The sequence below is a fragment of the Zalophus californianus genome, chromosome 8, assembly GCF_009762305.2.
Source record: "Zalophus californianus isolate mZalCal1 chromosome 8, mZalCal1.pri.v2, whole genome shotgun sequence".
Taxonomy (NCBI): Eukaryota; Metazoa; Chordata; class Mammalia; order Carnivora; family Otariidae; genus Zalophus; species Zalophus californianus.
Window position 1 is genome coordinate 38060612 of NC_045602.1, and position 19099 is coordinate 38079710.

The 19099-nt window shown below is 43.3% G+C and overlaps 1 protein-coding gene across 1 annotated transcript; it reads right to left on the minus strand.

The window, feature by feature from the left end:
* Positions 1 to 6689, minus strand: IL1B (interleukin 1 beta). The gene is made up of 7 exons (XM_027622713.1): positions 6602 to 6689; positions 6089 to 6153; positions 5492 to 5543; positions 3635 to 3839; positions 2943 to 3107; positions 1580 to 1710; positions 1 to 836 (listed from the first exon to the last, which is right to left on the minus strand). Exons 2-7 carry the CDS (start codon positions 6136 to 6138, stop codon positions 627 to 629), a joined length of 813 nt encoding a protein of 270 aa, XP_027478514.1. The 5' UTR covers positions 6139 to 6153; positions 6602 to 6689; the 3' UTR covers positions 1 to 626.
* Between the last annotated feature and the right edge of the window lie 12410 nt (positions 6690 to 19099).

Consider the following 19099-nt stretch of genomic DNA (forward strand, 5'->3'; position numbering starts at 1 on the left):
TGTTTTTTTCAGTGAAATTTATTTCAGAATCATTGAAGCAGTGTGGTCATACTTAATCATTCATAAATATTCCTATTTAAACAATCTGAGCTTATACATTTTTCAGCCTTGGTGAAAGGACTTGATATAAAGATGGCACATTAGTGCAAATTAAATTCATTTCATAGCTATTAAAGAGTGGGCTCTTTCACAGACACTGATGCTTCTTGGCCCTCTTGACTTAAATTAAATAGAATAACCCACCAATAAATAAATAAATAAATAAATAGTTAAGTGGTTGTTCATCAGAAGCTGGGCACAAAGGACAGAGGGTTTGTTTGAACCTAAGGTGTAATGGCCTGTCAGGCTGGCTTCGAGTAAGTAGAAGAGATGAGAGGGACCTGACTCAGCAGAGGGGGTCTGAGGATTGGCCCTGGGAAGAGGGGGTTATTCCACCTGGTTGGTAGGCAGGAGGTCTTCTTAGCAGTGATATAGGGAAGGCAGCTGTGCACCGATTAGATAAAGAAGTGAAGTGTGCACTGATTAGATAGTGAAGTTCCCCTTGAGGCCATGTTTAAACCCTTCTATTCCCCTTCCACTAGCACTAAGGGTCACTCAGCACTTGTGGACTCTCTGGGTACAGGTCACTAGGAAGAGAGTTCCATGGTGAAGTCAGTTATATCCTGACCACCTTTGGTATTTCCCAAGAAGACAGGCATTGCTTCTGCTTTAGAGGTGCTGATATACCAGTTGGGGAACTGGGAAGATTCAAATTCCAAGGTTTCCTTGATTTCTGTCTTGTTGAAGACAAATCGCTTTTCCATCTTCTTCTTTGGGTAAACTCTGGGGTCTAACATCTGCAGCAAAACATAAATAAGAATTTTTATGAGGGAAGGGACAAAGACACTCTGGTGGTTATTCTCTGGTTCAGCTAGAGAGGAAACTGATGAGTCGTAGGACCAGGATCCAGACTCCTGATTTATCTTTGTGACCCCAACTTTCTGTGTAGTGACTGAAAGAGCTCTTACTCTTTTCTGAAACTTAGTATCAAATGGTAGGGAGCATAATATAGGTGGGAATTTTATTAAAAAGTGAAAATTGGATTAAAACTAGGAGTAGCTAGTTTCCAGGGACTTTTGCTGTATTTTTCCTTATGGCCCTGGCTAGAATGACTTCAACTTAGAAATGAAACTTTTGTTGGGAAAGCTGGTTGGGGGTGGGGTAGGGTGGAGGGTGATTTGGGGAGTGGAGGAGATGACAGGTGACAGCTCCCTTGATTAATTTCCCAAAGTGTCATTTATCAAATGGAGTAACCCTAACAATGTTATAATCCTTCTAACCCTAACATTGTATCATCTGTTGGGTGGTAACAAGGGCAGGACATAATAATATCAGCAAAATGACTTAATTTTCTGTGGTGGGAGTGGAAGTTGCATACATCTAACAATTACATTAAATTTATTTACATTTATGCAAAATTATCAAGTAGCTCTGCTCCCAGATTTCCTGGGGAGGAAAAGGTGGTTGTCTTGGAAGTAAGTGAGGCCTAATGGTGTTTGAGAGGAGCCTGGGAAGCCTTCAGCCACTGGTACTCACTTACCTCTAGCTGCAGGGTGGGCTTCCCATCTTTCATCACACAGGACAGGTACAGATTCTTTTCTTTGATGCACAAGGCCACAGGTATCTTGTTACTATTTTCATCCCCTTGCACAAAGCTCATGCGGAACACCGCTAGAGAAAGAAAAAGGGCCTTGTGGTCAGGAATGCACAGCAGTGCAGAGTTGGCCCAACCACTGGACCCCAAGCCCAGGACTCATACAATTAACATCTTCTGTGGGAACCCACACTGAGGTTCTCATGGCCCAACAGATGGGATAACTTGGCTTCCCACAGACAATAAGCAGGGTTAGTTGGTTGATTCTTTTCTCCAAAGAAGGTCTGGGGGTTTCTTAGAGCCTCATCACAGTGGCAGTGAAGAATTAGGGAGTCTAAGTTTTGAAAATGGAAGGAAGGAAGCCATTTTGTGACTGGCCAGTGGTGTCCCCATCCAAATGAGCAAAACCATTTGATCAATGTGAAAGGCAAGAAAAGAGGTAGATCAGGGCTCCCAAAAGAAAACAGGCACAAATCTGTTTCAGACACATGGAACAAGTGGGAAGAACTTGGGAGAGGGGACGCTTAGCTGGAAAAAGTGGCTCCAAAGAGACACTCATTTTAATCTTCTTTAGTCACAGCCATCTCATTTGTGGGTCTTTAGGTCATGCTCACAACCCAGTTCTAAAGAAACAGGTTTGTCCTGGCCTGGCTAAGATGCCTCTCTCCAAGTTCAGCAGCCTTGGAAGAGAACAGGCTGCTCCTTTCAGCTGCTCCCTTGGCTGTGCTCCTGCATACAGGGTTCAGTGGCAAGGTGCCAGGCAGATTTCCACAAGTAATTGGCTCTCCAGACTTGAAACATTTGCTAGTTACAATACAGAGAGATAAGTTCCTGCTTGTCAGTAAAATTTCCCTATAAGGAGCCATCTGGTATTGGGCGGGCAGGATGTTAGGGTTAAGGGGGCAGGGTTGGGAATGAGGATGGACACATTATCTGTTTGCCACTCTAGTTTCAACCTCAAGAACAGGAAAAAGGAACCCACAGGCAGTTAGGTCATGTCCATCAAATGACCCCTTTCTAATGGAAGCATTGACATTGCACTATCATTCAAAGACTTGGCTAGACAATGGTCCTGGGTGTGCTTGAGCATTTTAATTTCTCAGAGTCTCATCTCTTGTTGAAAAATGAACACACTAAGGGAATCAATCTGGTGTTATTGCTAGGACCAAAATAAAAAGTTTACATGTTCATTATTATATGTTTTTTCATTTATGTTCATAATTTGCCTTATTGTTCTACTTTGTTAAAAATGTGGAGAATTAGCAAGCAGCCAGGAGGCCAAGAAAGGAATCAAGATGTCCCCAGTTACCTTGTTGGTTCACACTACTCCCATTGAGGTGGAGAGCCCGAAGCTCACATGAGTTATACAGCACCAGGGATTTTTGGCTTATGTCCCGGAATTTGCAGTCCAGTGATTGCAGGGGTGCATCACACACAAAGGCATCATCATCATACACTTCACAGACGATGGGTTCTGAAATATGGAGCATATATGTTGTTTAGGAAGAAAATTGGAAGGGCAGGCCAGATGATAGAAGGCATCAGAATTTGTTTTTTTGGAGGATATCTGAGCATGCACAGCTGGAGTTTGATTATAACAATTGTGGGGAGAGGGTGGGGTGTGTGAGAACACTGGACCTGGCACCATAAGATGTGGATTCAGGCTTGCTGTGGACTAGGAATAGAGCTACTCACATAAAATGGCAGTGGCAGTAACACTAGCCCAACGAGGACATTGTAAGACTTGCGGGAGGTAATGCAAGTGAAAGCCTCTGAGACTGGTGGAGTGACTGGCAAATGTGAGTAGTTATTAAGGTCTTACTTTAAGAATAGTGTCAACTAAAGAGATAACTCATTTGGTTTCTAGGCTCCTCTGTTTTTTCTCTCAATAGTAGGCCTTCTACTTTTTTAAAAGGCTTCAGCTTCAGGGTAGTTTAGCTGACTGTTGAGTTATGGACTCTGAGAAGCAAATGACCAGAGATCTCCTATTTCAGTAAATACCTTCTTCAAAGATGCAGCAAAAGATGTTCTTCAGGTCATCATCCTGGAGGGGCTGTGAGCAAGGTAAAGATACCTTCTTCAGCTTCTCCAAAGCCACAACGACTGACACGAAATGCTTCAGACTCTTGTTATGGAGCTGGTGGGAGATGTGTAGCTGGATGCCCTCATCTTCCAGAGAGCTGTTGTTCAGGTCTTGGAAGCAGCACTGTGGAGAGACCAAGGAAGAGTGTGTTAAGATGGTTGGGCCAGAGAACTGTTTTTACATCAGAGAGGCCAAAGAGGCTGGGAGATAACTGAGCTTCTAATGTTAAACTGTCTTCTCTCTGAAGCCCAGAGAGGTTCAGTGGTTTATCCAAGGGCACGTGGCAAGTTAGAGGCAGACCCAAAACCAGAATTGTGGGCTTTCTGGTGGCCTATATGGTATTCTTCTAGAATAAAACCCATGTCTACCTCATTTATCTTTTTTATACACTGCTCCACCTAACCATAAATTTATACCTTCTTGCCCTTTGTGTCTTTTTGTGTCTCTAATGCTTTAACACTATGTATTTAATTCTTCATGGCAATGATGATCATAACATTTTCCATTCATCTATGTTCATTCAACAAGTTTTTAAGTATTCTATACAAGTTCCCTGTTTTTTTTTCTAAACACTGTCTTATAAGCATTCTACAAATACTTTAAAAGTGTTTACTATCTGTGAAATATGTTCCCACTTTCCTGTTATTCAGAGAAACTGTGTAACTGTATGAAGGCTTAAGTTAGGTTGCCCTGGTAGCATGATAATGGTTTGAACTCTCAAAGGCCGGTTAAAGAGGCCTCTAATGGCACAGAGGAAAGCTGAGTGTGACAGAAGTTCCTGCCCAGAGCTGAGGCTCCAGATTAGAGTGAGCCAGGCTGCTGGAAGGAGCAGTGGAGGTAAAGGCCAGACAGAGAAGCCACACACCCCACCCAGGGCTGGAGTAAACCAGTGGCTGGTTTTAAAACATTTAAAGAAATGTGCTTTTTACAAGAGTAGGGACTAGATTATTAGGCTGGGGGAGGCTGCCAAGAATTGGAAAAAGAAAAAAAAAGTCAGAGAAAAGTAGCTGCTTGCTAATCTGTCTGACTGACCTAGCTGGGTTGATGGCTGTACCATATTGGAAAGTCATCAGGCCTCATACAGAAGAGAAGGGACAGCTCGAATGTTAAAATGGCTCCCAGTAAGGTTGAGAGTCAGAGAGAAACACCCATTTCCAGGGATAAACTTAGCTACCACTGACAATATTTCAGAATTGAATGTTACAGGATGCCAGGAGCTCCAAGATCATCTAGTTCATTCCCTTTATTTTTCAGAGGCCCAGGGGGTGAAGTGGCTTGTTTGAAGTCAAACAGCAAGTGAATGAATTTCTTTCAACTCGTAATTCATCTTTTTGTTTATATCATCCACATCTTATTGTCATAAGCTCTACCCCAGGGAGGAAAAACTATTCTACCTTTAAAGAGGAGCAGGCATATGTTAATTCCCAAGAACTTAAGTGATTTATGTAGGCAGAGCCCTCTCCTAAAAGGAAAATCAAATTTGCATTGCAGCCTTGTCTGCCTTCCTAGCAAGACACAGCAGACTTTATCACCACTGCCATTCCTCCTTGCCCTCCGCAAGCATAGCCATCACCACCAAGCCTTAGTGAGTGATGGTGGGAATGGTATAGTGACCAAGTCAGCATGCAGTGCCACCTGTGTCTCTCTTGCTGGAAGAGGTAAAAGTCCTTCCATCACAAAATACCATGGAAACAAGGGGGCCTAGAACCCTTTTCCTGGAGGCTCTCCCATGTCAGAATCTCACCAGGAGTTATGAGCTAAGCCCATGGTCTCACCTTCATCTTTCTGGGGCCATCAGCCTCAAAAAATAGGTCATTCTCGTTGTCACTGTAATAAAAACAGAGAGATTGCTCAAGTATGTCTCCCAGACAAGTTTTCTTTCTTTTTTTTTTAATTCCCTGCAAACAGTCTTCATTATTAATAGGAAACTGCAAATGGTATGTCCCTTAAAGTTGCTGAAAGCTGCTGGCAAGTTTTGTGGCAATATACATGGAATGGCACAGGAGGCAGGGCAGATATCCTGGGTACTCCCTGTTGGATCCTGAGACCTAACTTCCACCCACTCCACATCTGAGCTTTTCCTCTCTCTCAAGCCAAAATTTGCCAAGAGGTCCCCTGTATTGTGTACTTTGAATCTTTTTTCCTATTTGCCATCTGCAGGAAGCCCCTGCAGCAACAGCATCTGGATGGCCTGTGGGTCCAAAGGCTGGACTTGCAGTGGGAAATCAGTCTTTAAACTAGGTTAACTTGGAGCCATGCTTGCCATGGGAAGAGGCAGTTCGGGGGACAAATCTGGTCTCCAAGCACAGATAACACTCCGCTCTTGAAAGAGGAGTGCGGCTCACATTGCTGGTCTCACTGTCCCCACTGACCTGTAGTAGTAAGACATCATTTCACTGGTGGGTTCAGGTACTGTTGCCATGGCTGCTTCAGAAACCTGTGTAAAGAGGAGAAAATGAGCGACTCCTGCCATGCCAGTCTCCATGAGAGCTGCCTTCATATGTGATTTTCCCTTAGCACCTGGCACATGGCAGGCATGTAAAGGAACAATCTTTAAATGAGTGAGTGAATGTATGAAAGAGCCTTCCTTTGGGTCCAGAGGAAACATTTGCTAAACCAAACCCAAACCAGGAGTGTTATTTGTTAGATGTGGAGCAGAGACTTTGACACTGATCTCTCAGATGTCTGCTGCTACATAAGCAATACTCATTCCCAGAATATTTCACGAATCATAGCCATAATACATGTGGCATTTTTGTAAAAAGCCCAGCTCTCAGGCAGAGAAGAAGGGAGAGAGGGAGGGAGGGAGAGAGAGACAGAGACAGAGAGAGACAGAGAGACTTGACTGGAACCTAGTCATAAAGAAGAGTTAGTTCAAGTTGTACCTGAGTAGTGAAGACTGGCTGGAGAGAATAGAATCCTGGAGTGGACCACTGTGCCTCGAAGAGCTATGCCATCTGCCAATCTCTACCTCACTTTTATGTTCTTAAAAGCAGAAGTAGAGAGCTGAAGAATTTCCCTTTTGGTTACTGATTTCACAACCAAATTAAAAAAAAAGGATCAGTGGGAACTTCTGGGGGAGGGTAAACTGAAATAATTGTCTAGTCCATGAAAGGGCAAGTGGTAGCAAATGATGACACATTTTTACAAATGTGTCATTATGCAAATATATATCATTTTTCTGACAACTGTTAACACAAATGATGTCAATATTAAAATATAGGGTTTTCCTAGATGAGAATACTATTTTAACTTAGGGTCTCTGGAACAAAATGGAGAACACACAGATACCTACACGAACAGGCTCCCTCACTTATGCATTGTACTTATATTTAGGAGCCTTCCCACTTGGAGATGGATTAAGGGGTATAAAGACAGTAACACTTCCAGTCTGAACTGAGGGTGCTGTTCTCTACTTTGGAAGTTCAAGGTTAATTACAGAAGCCTCTGGGGAGACAGGTGACCTCCTAGGATGGGACAGAAAATATATAGCTGTGCAGGCGTTCAGGCTCCTGTTGGGGCTGGGAGAACCTTGCGGATAAGCTCATTCAACCCTTTCAGACCAGGTGTTGGTGGTACCCTAGCCAGTTACACATGCTGTCTGTATCAATACTTGATGAATAGTGAATAAGCCCGGATTGAGAATGTATTTGAAAAGATTATGAATAATGATGTAGGAAAGAACATGAGGGTTCAAAGCCGATGGCCAAGAAAGAATTCTTGAGATGTCTTTGGTGCAAAACGTGGTTTTATTAAAGCACCTTCTCCTATTCTGAAGTTGCCTTTTTGTTTTGTTGACTGTTTCTTTTGCTGTGCAGAAGCGGCTCACTGTGACATAGTCCCCCTTGTTTATTTTTGCTTTCGTTGCTTGTGCTTTTGGTGTCATATTAAAAAAACCATCGCCAGGACTAATGTCAAGGAGCTTTTCCCCTATGTTTTTTGCAGGAGCTTTATAGTTTCAGGTCTTATTTTAAGTCTTTAATACATTTTGAGTTAGTTTTTGTAAGTGGTGCAAGATAGGCATCTCCAATTTCATTGTTTTGCATGTGAATATCCAGTTTTCCCAACACCACATATTAGAAAGACTATTTTTTTTCCATTGAGTATTCTTGACTCCCTTGTTAAATATTAGCTGACCATATATGCATGGGCTTATTTCTGGGCTCTCAATTCTGTTCCTTTGTTCTATGTGTCTGTTTTTATGCCGTTACTATACTGTTTTGATTATTCTGGCTTTGCAGTTTCGTTTGAAATTAGGAAGTGTGCTGTCTCCAGCTTTGTTTTTCTTTCTCAAGATTGCTTTGGCTATTTGGGGTCTTTGATTCCATACATATTTTAGGATTTTCTTTCTTTCCTCCTTTCCTTCTTTCCTTCCTTCTTTCCTCCCTTCCTTCCTTCTTTCCTTCCTTCTTTCCTCCCTTCCTTCCTTCCTTCCTTCCTTCCTTCCTTCCTTCCTTCCTTCTTTCTTTCTTTCTTTCTTTCTTTCTTTCTTTCTTTCTTTCTTTCTTTCTTTCTTTCTTTCTTTCTTTCTTTCTTTCTTTCTTTCTTTCTTTCTTTCTTTCTTCTTTCTTCTTTCTTTCTTTCTTTCTTTCTTTCTTTCTTTCTTTCTTTCTTTCTTTCTTTCTTTCTTTCTTTCTTTCTTTCTTTCTTTCTTTCTTTCTTTCTTTCTTTCTTTCTTTCTTTCTTTCTTTCTTTCTTTCTTTTTCTTTCTTTCCCCTCTTTCTTTCCTCCCTCCCTCCTTTCCTTCCTTCCTTCCTTCCTGAGAAAGAGAGCATAAGCTGGTGGGGGGAAGGGGCAGAGGGAGAGGGAGAAAGAGAATCCCAAGTAGGCTTCCTGCCCAGTGCATAGCCTGACGCGGGACTCAGTCTCACGACCACTGAGATCATGATCTAAGCCAAATCAAGAGTCGGATGCTCAAGTGACTGAGCCACCCAGGTGCCCTAGGATTGTTTTTTTCTATTTCTGTAAAATATGCCACTGGAATTTTAATAGTTGTTGCATTGAATCTATAGATGGCTTTAAATAGTATGGACATTTTAACAGTATTAATTATTCCAGTCCACGAAGTTGGGATATCTTTCCATTTATTTGTGTTTTCTTTAATTTCTTTCGTTAATGCCTCAGAGTTTTCAGTGTACAGATCTTTCACCTTCTTGGTTAAATTATTCCTATTTATTTTATTGTTTTTGATACTATTATAAATGGGATTTTCTTTATTTTTCTTTTAGACGTTTTGTTGTTAGTGTATCAAAATACACCAGACTTTGTTGAACTCAGAGACCAGCAGAGTACCTGCCCAAAGTACTGCCCCAGGATAGCCTTCACATTTGTAGGATGATTGAATGACCAGGTTATAAACTGCATGGAGCCTAGGAATGGGGCCTTCCCCACCCCTTTTGGCACATCTATATTACAGCACTTATAGCACTGAACTGAAACCTTGCTGGCTTATCTGGTTCCCTTAGGAAGCTGTGAATTCTTAGAGCTGGGTCTGGCATAGTGCCTGGCATGCAAACTGAGGCAGTGAAATTTTCTTACCTGCATGGGTGAGCAGGAATTTGACAGTGTTTTCCCTCAAATGAGCATGTACCTACTATGTTCCAGGTACTGTGCTTGCTCTGTGTTGTCCATGGGAGAAAGTCCCTGACTTTTCCAAGTAGGAGGGAAATAGACTACTGTGGGGCAAGGATTGCCCAGCAAGCTGGATCACCAAACAGCCCTCTGATTCTTAATTTGGCTCCTAGTACCTTGATATCAGGAAGGCAGACACAAGAATGCCATCTTTGATAAGTTATGTGTTCCACAGGCAATCTAAAAGCTGCATCCTGGGGGCGCCTGGGTGGCTCAGTCTGTTAGGCATCTGCCTTCAGTGCAGGTCATGATCCCAGGGTCCTAGGATCGAGCCCCGCATCTGGCTCCCTGCTCCGCAGGGAGCCTGCTTCTCCCTCTCCCTCTGCCCCTGCCCCCTGCTTGTGCACGCGAGCTCTCTCAAATAAATAAATAAAATCTTAAAAAATAAAAAGCTGCATCCTGTTCAAAGCATCAATTTTTTATGAGTTTGATAAGCAATAGTAAGTTCCCAACTCTGAACCTTCATAAAATCGGGTGTCTGGTTCTACAGACATTTTAGAGGCCCTAAGGAGCCTGATGGACTTTTCTGTTTTACCTACACAGGCTTCACTCTGTAAATTAAGCAGTGGTCCCAAATTTCATTGAAGGAACTACCATCTTCTTCAGAGTCTTTATGCTGGGGTGAGCAAGACCTGGAGGTCTGATAGCTCTGTGGGCTCTCCTGACAGAGAACACAGAGATACCCTCAGCCTGTTGATGTGATTAGAAGCTGAGTGAAGTTGGATGAAAGCCAGTGACAGAAAGGGAGGTATGCAAGAGACTCAAGCGTCATTTCTGAGTTAATCCATTCTGTTTCTAAGGATTTGAGATTGAGGTCAGGAATCTTGAATCTACTTCTACATCTTTTAGTATCCAGGGTGTATAAGTTCCCATTCTTTTTGCTCAAGGGAAATTTTGGAGCCGTGGGGCAATGCCCCTTGACGTAGTAGTTTCTACAGTTCTGCCATGTCTCATCCCAGCCCCATAGCCTGGACCCCAACCTGGCAGCATCCTGTCCATCTCAGGAAGTGAAACTTATTGTGTCAGGCGAGCATGTTGCACAATGCATGTATCAAGCCCTGTCTCTTCAAGGAGACTACTCAGGCCATAGCACTTCCTTCCAGTCCCTAATCAACAGAAAACTTCTCACTACAGAAATAGTTGCACTGGGGGAGGGCCTGAAAGAGTGATGATGATGTAAATGGCAACGCAAACCCAAAAAATGAAATAAGCAGAAGTGGGGAGTTGGCAATGCCAGGATGTAGTGGGAAGCTCCAGTTTTGGGGGGATTCTTCCCTCTTGAGTCACTCAAGCTCTTCTCACCTGCAAGTTGTCCTCTACACTGGCAGGTCATTTTCCAACACAGGAGACTGGCATTATTCAGAGCAGTAAGTGCCTTGGTACTATCTTATGTCTGATCTTAAGCTTCTAGCCTTTCTTAGCAAGATTGGCCTCACCCAAATGGTCTTCAATCATTTTGAGCAAGAAGACAGATAATCATGTGTTAGTTCTTATATTATCATGGGTAGTTGTAGTAATATCTACTCTCTGCCATGGGCCATTTTGTTCTTGTTGACTCTCTTGCACAGAAAAGCCACCATTTTCCAAGTCCCATCTCATTCCTGGCATTGACTTCCTAATATTCTTCTTAAGAGTCTATCATTCCTTCCTACCATTCCCATGGGTCTTTCTGGTATCTGAAAGTATTTAAAATGTCCTGTGTAGCCATTCCTGTCTCCATGGATACCTCTCTCCTTTTCTTTCTGTTTTAGGGATTATTTCAGATTAGAGAGTCTGATTTTAGTTTTGAGACCTCTGCTCTTCCTCTTATAGCATCACCTCCATTGAGTCTGCCCCCTCCTGGATCCAGGTACTCCGGGCAGATAGGTAGATTCCAGGGTATTCCATTCTCCTCCCTGGTCTAGAACAAGGAGGACTCAAATATATGAGCAAGCTGCTGGGTTTGGTGAGGTATATGGTCTGCAGAGGCTTCTCCTTACTGGCTGAGTTGTTATTTCACCTCTGAGAGGCCAGTGGAAACTTGTCCTTCCTTTGGGTTCAACAGCAAAAGCCCTCTGGCAGGTGAGGTGGATGCCAGGGCATTTCTACTTTATATCTTTTCTTACATGTAATGGATATAAGATAGTCAGCCACAAACACAGGGCTTTGGTGCTACTTATACTAGGAGTCTGGAAACATTATAAAAGACCAGATAGTAAATATTTTAGGCTTTGTGGGTCATAGGGTCTGTTGCAACTACTCAACCCTGTCATTGTTGTGAGAAAGCAGCCATAGATAATACGTAAATGAATGGGCTTAACCGGATTTGTTCTGCAGGTCATAAGATGTAGGCCCCTGTCTTACACCATTGTATTAAACCATATCTCTTGGATGTAAATTTAGAAACAATACTTAAAAAAACCTGTCTTTGGGCGCCTGGGTGGCTCAGTTGGTTAAGCGACTGCCTTCGGCTCAGGTCATGATCCTGGAGTCCCGGGATCGAGTCCCACATCGGACTCCCTGCTCGGCAGGGAGTCTGCTTCTCCCTCTGACCCTCTTCCCTCTCATGCTCTCTATCTCTCATTCTCTCTCTCACTCAAATAAATAAATAAAATCTTTAAAAAAATAAATAAAAAAATAAAAAAAACTGTCCTTTATTGAGTACCAGGCACTTTTTTCATTGCCTTATTTAGTCTTTGCAATAAACTTTATAAATAGTATTTACCCATTTCACCTATGTGAAAACTGAGGCTAACATAACTTATTGAAGATCAAACATCTAGTAAATGCTGGAACCATGACTCAAACATGGTTGAGTTGAACCTAAACCGGATCCTTTTTTTAAAAATCACTTTTAATTGTTACATTTTTTTGCTCCCATCTTGTGCTGTCCGCAGTGCCCATCTGCAGACCTCTTTCTCAATGATTCAATTATATTCTAAATGACATTAGTATCTTGGCAACTCTGCCCATAAATGTTTCCACACTCTTAGGATTAGAGTAAACTCTGTTCCTTTGTCCTTCCTCCTTTTCCCACCTGGCTGTGACATGTTGTGTGAATTCTCTTCTTTCTCCTCTCAGGGTAGCACTGGGACTTTCCAAACTGGGTATTTAGTTCTCTTCCCTTTTCTGAGTTTCTTCCTTATTCCTTTTCATTTTCTCACCTGCTACTGGTAACTCTGTTGTTTGATTTCCTTTGTCCTTTCCTTTTTCTTTAAGACTGTTAGAGCACTGTCCAAAAAACCTCTCTAAGATTACTACCCCTGGAATCATATGCTTTTAAAAAAAGTAATGCTTAAAAATACTTTGCTCCTAAAATCTGTGATGAAATAGTTCTCTCCTAAATTGTCTGTGGTGTATGTCTTCTACTTGCTGGTTATTACATAATTGAAGGTGATTTGGCTATTTCCTTCCAGGAGTTAGTTAATTTCACTTCTCTAATTACTTCCTCCTTCTTGGCTGGAACTGAGTTTTCTATCTTCTGGGAATACAAAGTTCTTAGCAAAGCAACTCGGGATTTGTTGGTTGCAATGGTCAAGTCTAGAACCCAGACTCTAGGTGGTTAATCTCCTCTAATGACTGAGCAATGTGAAATGAGGAAGTCTGATTGTGTAAAGTTATTATACAAATTCTGCCCATACTTCAATACAATGGATAGATATTCCAGAATTCAGCAATCTCTGACTTGGGATTCCTTTCTCTCTCTGGCATTAGAGGTTGGAAACTCTTCCAATATGTACTAATGAATCTATGAAGCTGCCAGACATGACCCATTTTTCAAAGTAGGTTTTCACAAGGGAGGATATTTGATATGATAGTTCCAGGAGTGATCTATCAAAGTTAACTGATGACATGTGTAGGCAAAAAGTTACACGTTAGAACTGGTAGTGATTTTAAAAATATCCTTCTTAGCCTTTTTGTTAATATGCATGCTCATTTTGGGGCACCTGGGTGGCTCAGTCGTTAAGCGTCTGCCTTCTGCTCAGGTCATGATCCCAGGGTCCTGGGATCGAGCCCCTGCATTGGGCTCCCTGCTCAGCGGGAAGCCTGCTTTCCCCTCTCCCACTCCCCCTGCTCGTGTTCCTGGTCTCGCTGTCTCTCCCTCTGTCAAATAAATAAATAAAAATATTAAAAAATATATATATACATGCTCATTTTGAGAGTTTCAAATAATACAAAAATATTTAAAGTAAAAAGGAGAAGCCCTCCCCTCCCACCCCCACCCCATTGCCTCTCTCACCGGATAAACCATTTCACCAAAAGTATCCCAGTCACTGCCACCCAAGGACTCACCCATCCATTCATTCATTAACCACCATCAGTTCTTTCAATAGGTCTTTTTTTGAGAACTTCCTGACTGCCTGGGATCTGTAGATTTCTCTCCATCCTCATACTTCATTGTAATTCAAGCCCTCTCCCCTCTTACCTTGGTCATTTAAATCATTTCCATAGGCCATCAAACAAATCAAATTGGTTTGCTTGCTGACATGGACACTCCATCCATCCATTCCCAACACATTAGCCACAGGGATGTCTCCACAAAGCAAATCTGGTTATATCAAGCCCTTGCTCACATCTCATCATTGGCTCCCTATCTCCTCCATGGGTGAGTCCAAGCTCCTGAGCATGGCAAGCAAGGTCCACCATGGAATCCTCTGCTCTCCTCTCCTACTACACACTTTAGCCCTCCCAAACTATTTGCAGTCACTTGAATGCAATAATATTTTTTCTAACTTCCATGCTTTTGTACAACCTGTTCTTTTTGCCTGGAACCTCCTTCTCCTCCTCGTAGTTTGTCCATTGCCTAATCCTTTAAGAATCAATTCATACTTCACCTCCTCCATGACATGCTCCTTCCCAAGCTAGATGGTGGGTGCCTTTCCTCTGTGCCATGTGTCTCTAACATCCTCTGCAAACCTCCCTCACTGTGCTTTATTTGCTCATCTCCCTTACTATTAGCACACCTGTTGGAGGGCTGAGATTATAGCTCTTGTCTCCATGCCTGGCACATGACGGTGGTCCATGAATGTTGGCTGACCAAATGAATGAAAGCCAGGAGTGATCCTGCTGCCACTCTCACGGCTTCCATCTTGAGCAACCTTCCTCTGTTTCCTTAGAAAAGAGTATTTTGGATTTAAAAATAGAGACTCACCAGAAGTGCAATGTCCAGCTCACAATGAACTCCTCAGTAAGCAGCCTGGTTGATAACGGAGGCAGCAGGTAGGCCCCAAAGGCTCTTAGAGACTTCTGGACCTGACTGGGTGTGTTGTCCTCTTGCAGAAGTGTCGTTCCTGCCACAAAGGCACCGTGAACACCTTGCTGTCCTGGCTTGAGTCAGAGTGGTGTCCAGCTGCTCTTCTGGGGAATCCTGAGCTCTTTATGAAGTCTTCTGGGACAGGGAGGTGACAGGAGCTATCACTATTATCAGGAAGTGATAGTGTTCTCCTGTTCCGTGTTTCACCAGATCCCTGGGAGGTAAATTTCTGCAGAGACACTCCCATTTTTCCCCGAAGTGTTTCTTGAGGACTTATCCAAATTCCTCTGAGAATTTGGGAGTTCCAGAAAGATGAAATCAGAGGTGATGACATGGCAGGGTAAACAGCTCTTAGAATGACTTCCATCATTCCAAAATGTAAGATGTGGTGTGTTTGTGTGTGCATTTGTGCATGTGTATACAGAGGAAGGAGAATAAAACTATACATCACACCAGGCACCATGTAAGTTGTGTTTATGTGTGCATGTGTGTGTATGTACACAGAGGAAGGAGAACAAAACTATACAAGACATGGTACTTGTCCTCAAGGAATTTTTGCAAATGCCTACAATTTAAGACAGAATATGGGAAGTGTTACAAGGTGTATAAACTGCCACAGAGCGGTCGTCTACCCTTTCCTCTACATGTGTTCAGGGATATAGCCAGGTGAGAGGAGGGACAGAAACATGATTTGGTGCTCTGTGAGTTGAGAGTGCTCTAGGCTGCCTATTGAGATGCTGTTTGGGAAATTGTGGGTTCATGTTGGAGGGATTGTTTACTGCAGAGAAGACTGAGGACCTGAGAGTGCCAGGAAAGGCATGGGGGAGAGTACCTCCTCACTCTGGACAAGGGACTATAAGAAAGAACTGGGTTGGCCTTGGCAAACCAGGCTGCGGACTAGTATCTCCACGTGATCTTTGTTGCTGTCTGGCTTGGAACCTGAAAGGAATGGATATCTACTGTCAGACATCCTGCGGAGAGGGCATGCTGAGGCAGGAGGAGGGCCCTGGTGGGTATGGGGTAAATCTTTCTCTATTAGGCCACACGGCAGCTAGGACCAGGACTCTGGGACTTGGACCTGCCTGAAACTCACCCTGAGGGGTAAGAGAGGGGGAAGTGGGATTGAACTGGTTGCTGCCACACTGAGAGACTCCAGGAGTGAGACAGGGAAGGAGGCCTGGGGGTAGCCACACTGCCCGTGGCAGTTTTACTTCCCTTCTTTCAAGCCTCCTGCCTCATTGAAGGCAGGAAGGTGGTCTCAGAGATTTAAGGGAGGGCGACATCCCCTCTCCAGGGCTGATGTGACAGGAGCAGTTAGGAGGCATTGTGTGCCCAACAAAGCAGCCACCTCAAGAATGGTCCCAAGAGCAAGGGCCTGGGTGCCTTTCTCACTGCAGTATCCCCAGACACTAGAGCGGTGCCCAGCCAGTAGCTGGTGCTCAGTGCAGTTTGACATGAATGAATGAATGGAATGAATGAATGAATGAATGAATGTCACCAGCAGCAGTCTGAGTGTGGCAGCCTGAGGTGGAAGTCAGAGGGAGGATTCTGAGACAGTGTCTTAGGGACTCTCAGAAGGTGATCACTGGGGACACATAATTATGTCCTCATAATTAGATTTAAGGCAAATTTGACCCCAAATGAAACCCAGGCATGTTGTGTGTGGTGAATGAATTGAAAGGGAGTAGAAAGTGTCATTCAGAATGTACTAACTTGGCATGTGGGTTATTTTGAGCTGAAGGCAATGAGACTTAAAACTCAGTTTGTTACCTCTCCTGTAACTACCTAAAATAATTTAGATAAGTGGACTATACCAGAGATAGTAGGGCTGTTACCAGAGAGAACTTTTATCTGAAAGAATTTTCTGCATGGTAGGGCAAACATCTGTTTACCAAACACCTGCTCTTCTTATCTGCCCGTGAATTGCCCTCCTTCCCTCTGAAACCCCAGACCCCTACCCCTTTCCCTAGCTCAGAATGGCACACATAAGCCTCCATTGCCTGACTGCTTTGAGTCTCATATTTTTATAGGGCTCCTATACAAATGAAATGAAGTTTGCATTTCTCCTGTTAGTCTTATATAAATTTAATTATTAGACCAGCTAACAAACCTAGAAGAAAAGAAGGGAAATTTTGTCTGTCCATACAGAATCCTCACCACTGGCCTTACCCTATCCAGGAGCCCAACTTCACCTTCCCTCTCCCCGGAAGTCTGCTTCAGCAGGGCATCTGGAAGGTTTGTACTGTGCAAAGGGAGGCATAAAGAAATGGGTGTTTGGGCCCCTGCTTCGAGACATGATATGAAGGGGAGTGACTCTGTGTGTGCTTCGGGGAATAATGGGAGGGCTCTGAGTGCCTGGGTGGCTCACCCTTGGCTTCTCCAGGTGGCTGACATTGTTTGCCTTCAGCTGGGGCCTGTCCATGTCTGTGATTATAGGATGCTTGTGGACTGGGGAGCACAGGGTTCATAACTGTACTTGTGATCGACTCTAGGTTCCCCTCTTTAGGGCAAAGGCTCCCCCTATGTCCCTGGGTTTGGGGTAGAAGTCCCTGTGACCTCAGCATGCCCCACTGTGATGTTATTGGTTAGTTTAGGTGGGGTCTCCTTTTCTGAGGCCTTTCCAAGGCTCACACAGCCCAGCCCTCGTACTTTCTTCATCTCTCAGCCCTCTTCCTCTTGCTCACCACACCTAGCACACAGGCCTTCTGTCTGATCCTTGACTTGGCAGTCTTGCCCCTAATGGGGGCCGGGGGGGCAAGTTGATTTATCTTTTCTCATCAAGGTCTCCTTTGACCTCCAGCTCTCATTCTCTGTCTCCAATTCCAGCCACTCTCTCTCTCTTTTAAAATTTATTATTGAAGTATAGGCAGCATACAATGTTATATTAGTTTCAGGTGTACAATGTAGTGATTTGACAATTCTATACATTATGTGATGCTCACCATGATAAGTGTAGTTACCATCTGTCAACTTATAATGTCTTATAATTTTATTGACTATGTTCCTTATGCTGTACTTTCCATCCTTGTGACTTATTTCTTTTATAACTGGAAGTTTGGACCTCTTAATCCCCTTCATCTGTTTCACTCATCCTCATCAACCCCCTCCCTTTCTGGCAACCAGTTAGTTCTCTGTATTTACAAGTCTATTTCTCTTTTGTTTGTCTGTTTGTTTTTTAGATTCTACATATGGACGTATAAGTGACATCATATAGTATTGTCTTTCTCTGTCTGACTTCACTTAGCATAATACCCTCTAGGTTCATCCATGTTGTCATAAAGGGCAAGATCTCATTCTTTTTTTATGGCTGAGCAATATTCCATCACACATATACATATATAATACACACACACATATATAATATATATATCACATTTTTTATAAAACTGGACAGCTACATGCAAAAGAACAAAACTGGATAATTGTATTACACCATACACAAAAATAAACTCAACATGGATTAAAGGCTTAAATGTGGGACCTGAAACCATAAAACTCCTAAAAGGAAAAGGCAGTAATCTCTTAGATATGGGTTTTTGCAGCATAATTATGGATATGTCTCCTCAGGTAAAGGAGACAAAAACAAAGATAAACAAATGGGACTGCCCCAAAATAAAACGTTCTAGACACTCATTAGCACATTACTCCTATGTATTTTCTTCTTGCTGTCTGAAATGATCTCTTATCTGTTGTTTGCTGACAGATTGCTCCACTAGCCTGTGGGCACGATTGGAGCATAACTCCTGCTGTCTTATTCCTATTGTGTCCTTAGGCCAGGGTGGGAGATTCTAATTTTTGAGTGAGATTGAGCAAATGAGCCAGTTGATTCCTGTCTCAGGTTTCACTTCTCGCTTTCCAAAGAATGCAGGCCCGGAAAAATTAGTGTCATTTGGTTCAGTGCCTTTGGATGGGCGGTTTGTGTCCCTGGCTCCTGCCTGGTAGAATGTGCTGCTCTGGCTGGCTGCATAGGTTCCCTTGCCCTCTCTTACTTCTTACTGCCTCTTGGCAGTTCCTTCTGAAATTGCTTATTCAGTCTAGAGAATGACCTTGCCCAACAGGATTCTGCTCCGCATAGGCTTAAGGCAACCAAGAACTCTTGCTTGGATCTCTCCTACTGAGTTCCTGAAGTCCGTTTATAGCTGAGGAACTAGACTACCCCTGCAGATCGGGCAGGTTGCAGACTCCTGTACAGGTGCCCAACTTCTGGCTTGAGTTCTCCCCACACTGGGTGGTTAGGTGGAGAGAGGGCAAGGTGTTACTCTGTGCTCCTGAGGAAGCCCAGGACTGAAATCTCAGCCAAGGGCCACATTCTTTAGAGGAACTGGCTCAGCCGGCCCCGACACTGGGGGTTGGCCCCTGCCTGATTGTCTTATTATAAATGGCTTCATGGACAAGGGGACTAGACTAGTATGAGCGGAGATGCGGGGAAAAGGGAGTAAGCCCACAATGTTTTCTCTGAACCTACAGTGGACTTGTTGGCTTTAACACAGATTGTTTGTCAGACCATTAGCTCTTAAGT